The sequence below is a fragment of the Solanum tuberosum genome, unplaced genomic scaffold (assembly GCF_000226075.1).
Source record: "Solanum tuberosum cultivar DM 1-3 516 R44 unplaced genomic scaffold, SolTub_3.0 scf00058, whole genome shotgun sequence".
Lineage (NCBI taxonomy): Eukaryota > Viridiplantae > Streptophyta > Magnoliopsida > Solanales > Solanaceae > Solanum > Solanum tuberosum.
This window is the reverse complement of record NW_006238982.1, coordinates 1,952,853-1,960,489: the sequence shown is the minus strand read 5'-3', so window position 1 is coordinate 1,960,489 and position 7,637 is coordinate 1,952,853. Positions and strand designations below refer to the sequence as shown.

The following is a 7,637-nucleotide window of genomic DNA, read 5'->3' as shown; positions in this document are numbered from 1 at the left end:
CAACTTTTCATAAAAGTCGCAACTCTTCATAAAAATCACAACTTTTCGTAAAATTCACAATTTTTCATTAAAGTTGCAACCCTTCATAAAAGTCACAACTTTTCATAAAAGTCGCAACGTTTCATGAAAGGGGAAGGCTAGTTTTGGAAATAAATAAATTTAAAAAGGATTCCTGGTTTGTGGTGGCGCCACGTAGGCCGGCCTAGGGTTCTCTTTTATATATATATATATATATATATGATATATATCGCTTAGACTGGGTTTTGTGTGTGGTTCTATCCAAATACTATATCCATCTATAATACAAAGGAAGTATTAGATGCACACAATGATAATCTTCGTTCTTTGGATGGAGTAGAAGTAGAGAGATATTCTACCCTATTGTATAAACTTTTTCAATCACTCCGCAAAAAGAAGGAACAAAAACGTACCTCCTATGTTACATAGACTAGGGTGTGAGTAGATAGTTGTGAAAGAATCTAAGCATCTAAAACAACACAACAGATGGAGAAAAACTTTGTAAACCCCTTCTGGAATTCCTAATACAATCCATATGGGAAAAACCCCTTCTGGAATTCTCAACACTCTATTGTAAGTGTAACCTTGACTTTGGAGTTTACATGTGACGTTAATGTGAATTACAAGTATGAGGGGACATATACATAATTTATGGAATACGACCATACCTTCCGCAAGAAACGGTTAGCAACTAATTCAATGCACATCGTCTTCATAAGACTCCCGTCCTACAATTTCAATTCAAGAAAAGAAAAGGATTAAAAGTGAATGAATAGATTTAATAGCAATCAAACTGCACAACTATCAGATCAGATATCTAAAGCACTTTGAATACAATATCTTCAGCAGACAATTAAGCACATATAGGGTCTATGTTGGCATCAGGAATAAAAAAGAACAGGATCAGAAATGAAGAAACATATTATCTTAAAGAAGTTATTCTTAAACTAATTTTCATCTCTAATCAACATGTAGTTACTAATATCCAGGGCATCTGGGAGTAAGGAATTGAGATTGCATAACAAAACCCTGTTATTTTAATGGCTTTGGAGGTATAATGATGAAAGTGCAAGTAATGAAAACAACTAAGAGATGTCAAATATGGCAGAAAAGATTTATGGACTACCTGTACAGTCCAATCCTCTTCCAATGGGGAGAGTTTGGAGCACTATTAGTAGTCTATGGAGTGAATATGGTCAGATTGTAAAGTTAAGCTGCAAATGGTAATAATATCCAATTCTGGTCTGATTATGGCAGGAAATGGAAGTTTTAAATCAAAATTTCTGACTTAATATAGATGTTCCACTAATAAGAATGGGAGGGTAACAGATTTTACTCAAGTACTGGCTGGTAGCTGATCTTTACTGAGGATCTCAATTACTAGGAAGTAGATGAATTTTCTCAGATGATGCACAGTTAAGTGATGTTATACTCTGTTACTGAACAACAAGGGATGTATACATTAGATTTGCCACTGAAAGTAATATGGAAGTAAAAGTAGCATCTTTTTGGTGGGTAGTAGCAAAGAAAGCTTTTTAACCCAGGATAATCTACAAAAGAGAGGAATAATTTCAAGTAGTAGATGATACATGTGTGAAGAAGAGTTAGAAACTGCCAATCATCTCCTCATTCGTTGCAAAATGACAAGACAATGTTGGGAGTTATTCCTTAATATGTATAGTATTAAGTGAGTTTTGCCACAAAATGTAAAGAGTTTATTGGAGACATGGTAACATAAAAAAATCAGAAGGCAGTGTGGAGAACAATCCTGCTATGTGTTTCAGGGACAATATGGTTTGAGAGAAACAAAATTTTCTTTGATGGGATAAGACAGCATGCATCCAAGATTACAAATAGATGTCTTTTGAATAATTATTTTTGGGTGTAAAAGGAGTTTTACAGAAATTGGAACAGTATTTAGATTTCCTAGAGGAGATAGGTGATATTCAGTTGTTATGCTTTTGGCCGTTGTACGTCTGCTGAACTGTTCCTTCTTGGTACTTTTATTAATAGAACTTTACCTTGTTAAAAAAAGGGATAAGGGTCCGAAAAATACCCCAACTTTGGTCGAATTTGCTGTTGCGATACTAAACTTTCATGAGGACCTATTACCTCCCTAGACTATTTAATACCGTATTTTAAACATATATATTTGCCCACGTGGACATAAAAAATAATGCAAAATTATAAATAGTAATGTGTCCACGTAGGCACATATTAACCTTTAAAATACACTATTAAATAGTTCAGGGGGTAAAAAATATGATATTAAATACACTATTAAATAGGTCCTCGTGAAAGATTCAATCACTTGAATATCAAAATGTAGGCATGTTCTTCAAAATTTTAAATTTTATCTTTTATTTAAGTTAGTTTAAAATATATTTAAAACAAATGATTGTCACAATAAAGTGAGTAGGAATTGAAGTTGCATGGACTTTTAAAACATTTAACTGTATTAATTAATATATTATTCTTGAATGGTTGCAATGTAGTGTGTGAACTCTGAAAAGTTATCCAAACGTTAGTTTTATTTATTTTTTCTCCTCAAATTAAAAATTAAAATTCATAATTGCATTTTTATCGTTCCGTAATTTTTAAATTAATTACATATAGGAAAAATTACGCGATTAAGCAAACATATAACTTAATTATTTACCATAGCTATAGTTGCAAGAAATTACCGCTTGTCACTAATATTTCATCCAATATACTAGTAACCACTTCCGGATTTGTATATCCAACATATACTACCATATTTTCCGTTTTTCCCAATTATACAACCGAGAAGGGCCAAAAATTCTCCTAAACTATAAGAAAAGGTTTAAAAATACCCTTCATCCATCTTTTGGCCTAAAAATACCCTTCCATTCACCTTTTTGGCTCACTTATAACCTTGAAACTAACAATTCTCTCTTTTATTTCTTTTAATTTTTTTTAAAATATTTATTATGTGTCATTCTCCTATTGGATAATATAAAGAGCCCACCTCAATTAGATTATTTCTCATTATTTATCCAAACCAAAACAATATACCTCTTCAAGACCCCAATTTTTTTTATATAAAAAAATATTGTAGTTTTTTTTATTATTTATTTATTTTTGGATCCAACTCCTCTCCATTTCCTCAAATTTTTACTTAGATTGAAGACTCATGACATAAGAAAAAATTAACGGCTAATAGTTAATTAATTAAATCAAGATTCTAAACATGATATAGATGATTAATATTTTATAAACAAATTTATTATGTCATAATCATAACAATATATTATCTTATCCATAAATACATTACACACATTTTTCTCTATTTTCCTACTTAAATTTCCCTATGGCTACGACCGTCCATCTGCTTATTTTTTTCTTTTTTATTAATGAGTTCATTTTTAAGTAAAACTGTTTGTGGAACTTTTTCTTTGAAAAGTATTTATCACAGATTAGCAAAAATACATTACACACATTTTTCTCTATTTTCCTACTTAAATTTTCCCTATGGCTACAACCGTCCATCTGCTTATTTTTTTATCTTTTATTAATGAGTTCATTTTTAAGTAAAACTGTTTGTGGAACTTTTTCTTTGAAGGGGTATAAGTGAGCCAAAAAGTGAGTGGAGGGGTATAGGTTAGCCAAAAAGGTGAATCGAAGGGTATTTTTAGACCTTTTCCTATAGCTCAAGGGTAGTTTTGACCCTTTCCTCATCCTAATTTTTTTTACTGATTTTTCTCCTTAATTCACTCAAGCACAATCAGATTTCAAATTTCAAAAATTTCATGTCTCCCTCTCAAATCGTGCTCCTACAATTTCAAGTAACTTCTTGCAGTTTTTTTTAATATTACTTTTATTTCTCTTCCGACGGTCTCAATCTTTTGTTTTTTATTTGTATTTGTATATGCCACTGATTCCTTTTAGTATTTCAGTTATCTCCATAGATACATACAAATCATGGATGAACTAACTTCTTCCAAGCGAATCACTCATTCCAAGAGAATCACTCGAGGTATACGAATGCATGCACATAAATTGGACAATTTCTCATCTTTTTCTTTGGGTTTAACTCAAGAGTTCCAAAGAAATTGTAGGATCTCTTGCTAAATCTGGAGTTAATCATCAAGAAATTAGATCCAAACACCACAATGACCCAGTGAAAATGCAACAACTTATGCATGTTCTTAAACATCTGAAGAAGAAGATGTTGAATCTGGGTCGATGGACCTTATTTGTATATTTTCAACAACTATATACAATTACTTCTTTTGTATTTGTATATTATCAAACAAGTATACGTTCCAACTATTATTTGTATAATTTCAACATTATTGAGGTATACCCCTCAACTTTATCAATTAGAGTTGATATACCCCTCATTATGAAAGTGGCTCATATATGCCCCTATTGCTATACAAATGGCTCACATATACTCTTTTCCTTTAACGGAAGTGAAAAAATTAATTTTAATTTAATATTTTAATTATTTTATTTTTTAAAAAATATAATCCCATATGGGTATATTTAATCCTCCTCACACATAATTTTTTTTGACTTTTTTTGTTTCAACGACTAATTTAAAGTTATTATTTTGATGGTCAAATTTATTTATGTTTTACTAAATTTTCTTGTAAACTTTATTATAGATGACCCAATTTTTTTTCAATACAAAAACTAAATAACAATATAGTAAAAAAAAATAGTTTTAAATTATCATATAACCACAAAAAAATTAGTTTTAAAATTTTCTCTTTACACTAACGAATGAAAGAAAAAAATAAAATAAGAATAAGAAAACTCAAAAAACTTAATCAAAGACGTCAAAAAAATAATTTATGTATAAATAAGATTAAAATATACCTTGAAATTCGCTAGAAGGATCATATATACCTCTACATGATTTTTTTAAAATTTAAAAGTCAAAAACATAAATTTAATACTATTTTTTCTACTTCCGTTAAATTAAGGGTATATGTGAGCTCATTTTGTAACGGTAGGGCTATATGTGAGCCGTTTGTATAACGGTAAGGGTATATATGAGCCACTTTCATAACGAGGGGCATATCAGCTCCAAATGGCAAAGTGAGGGGTATATCAGATCCTTTTCCCTTTGTATAATTTATTTTGTGTGTTTTTGTGATTTGTATTTCTATCGATATATTTCACATTTCACATTACTTTTTCAGACCTTATTTGTATATTTTCAACAATTATATACAATTATTTCTTTTGAATTGGTATATTATTTGCAAGTATACGTTCCAACTATTATTTGTATAGTTTCAGCATTTGTATACATTTACTGATTTGTATATTTCAATTAATTGGATTGATTTGGAATTATAGAAGGGACGAAGTGAATTGATTGTATCATATACCTGTTGTATAATAAACGAAGAAATCAATTGATTTATTTTTTGGATTACTCCCATCGAGCTCATGAACCCAAGCAGAATTGTGTTGTTCGTATGGAGGAAGTCATATTTGGTATGAAACTCTAACGAGATACAAGACCGTGATTTTTTTTTTGAAACTGGTAACTTTGTGTCTATTGATAGAAACAGATCAGTACATGGGCTGTACTAGGGCCATATTTACAAGTAAATCCAGATCCTATGATCCCATGTCTATAATGAATCTAACACATCAATAATAGATACAGGATCATTAGACCGAATCTGATTACACCAAAACATAGAATCAAGATACAATTCAATTTGATCTGTTCTATACTATTTTCTATGTTCTCAAAACACCTAGAATTTCTCTCCTTCCAGATTGTCCACCATATGCTGGCTGGTATGATTCTCCATCTACATCTGCTTCTTGCTAGAACCCTAACTTCTTCCCAACTTTGAAGGGCCTCTGTAACCTTTCCTGGAATAGTCCAGGAGAAACCTTTAAGGTTTATGAATAGCCTCCAAAGCTGACATGTGATCTTGCAGAGAAGGAACAAATGTTGAACAGTTTCTGCTTGTTCTCCGCAAAAAACGCATCTCGGACATAAAATTATCCCTTTTTCATCAGATTGTCTTGTGTAAGGATAGCTTCCTTAGATAGGAGCCAAATAAAACATGATACCTTGTAGGGTATATTCACTTTCCATATAGTTTTCCAGGGCCAGTTGACATTCTGTTGATTGTGACTATTCAACCATCTGTATGCTTTGCCTACCCTGAAGGTTCCTCTGTCACTGCCCTGCCACCAAAGCTCATCTTCCCCTTCTTGTGTTCCTCTAAACTGGCCAATAGTGTTAAGGAAATCTGCAACTCTTGTGATTTCCCAGTCATTTACTTGTCTTCTGAAACTGATTTCCCACCCATCAGGTGTCCACATTCCTGCAATTGTTCTTTGCTGATTTAACATTAAGTTGTGGATATCTGGGTAGATATTCCTCAAAATCCCTATCTCATACCAGTCATCTCCCCAGAAGCTTGTCTTTTCCCCATTTCTAACCTTAACCTTGGTTTTGATCTTGAAATCATCCCACAAGGCCCTTATAGATCTCCACAAATTCACTCCATATGGGGAAAATACTTCCTTTGTCATCCAGCTATTTTCTTCTTCATACTTGGCTTTGATGACTTTTCTCCATAACGGATGTTTGTCGTCGTTAGCATATTTCCACAACCATTTCATTATGAGGGACTTGCTATGATTCTGCAAATTTTTAATACCCAAACCCCCATACCTTTTTTGTATTATCAGATCATTCCATTTTACCAGATTGTATCCTTTCCTGTCCTTGTTTCCCTGCCATAGGAACTTCCTTCTGATTCTGTCCAATCTGTCTGTGACCCCTACTGGAATGGGAAATAAAGACATCATGTAAGTAGGCATAGCATCTAGGACTGAGTTAATTAGAGTAATTCTTCCTCCAAGAGACAAGTATTGCCCCTTCCATCTAGCTAGCTTCTTCTCACACTTTTCTATTACACTGCTCCAGATCTCTTTAGACATTGATTTAGCACCCAACGGCATCCCAAGGTATGTAGTTGGGAGAGCCCCAACTTGTCCACCTAGGATTATGTTTAGTGCCTCCATGTTATGTACTTCATTAATGGGATAAAGAAAACTCTTTCTCCAATTAATATGCAACCCAGAAATTCCTTCAAACAAGACCAATATTACTCTTAGATATCTGAGTTGTTCTTCTTCTGCCCCACAAAAGATGAGTGTGTCATCTGCATATTGCAAATGAGTCACCTCTAAACTTTCCTTTCCATCGTTCGCCACATCAAAACCTCTCAACCAGCCATTTGTGTTAGCTGTTTTGTTGTTAAGTCCCTCCATTACTAGCAAAAACAGGAAAGGGGACAGAGGATCCCCCCCCCTGCCTGAGGCCCCTTTGAGCTCCAAAGAATCCTGTTGGTGCACCATTAATCAAAACGGAGAATTTCACTGTATCCCCGGAAGAAGAATAGCCCCGCTCTCTAGCCGACTGATCCCGTTGACCCTATAACTGGGAGGGAACATGTCACATTAGAGGTGAACATATACAAAATTTTATCCACTTCAGCCCAAATCCCATCTTTTCCAAGACATTCAGCAAGTATCCCCAGTTAACATGGTCATAAGCTTTTTCAATGTCAAGCTTACACAATATTCCTGCTTTCTTCTGCTTCATTCTTGAG

The 7,637-nt window shown here is 33.0% G+C and overlaps 1 protein-coding gene across 1 annotated transcript in view; it reads right to left on the bottom strand.

Annotated features, from left to right (window-relative positions):
* Window positions 1–7,637, bottom strand: part of LOC102592314 (tRNA pseudouridine synthase A) — a 34,362-nt gene that overhangs the window by 5,348 nt on the left and 21,377 nt on the right. Inside the window, exon 8 of the mRNA XM_006344510.2 lies at window positions 687–746. Coding sequence (XP_006344572.1) covers window positions 687–746 — 60 coding nt within the window. The remainder of the gene's footprint in view (window positions 1–686; window positions 747–7,637) is intronic.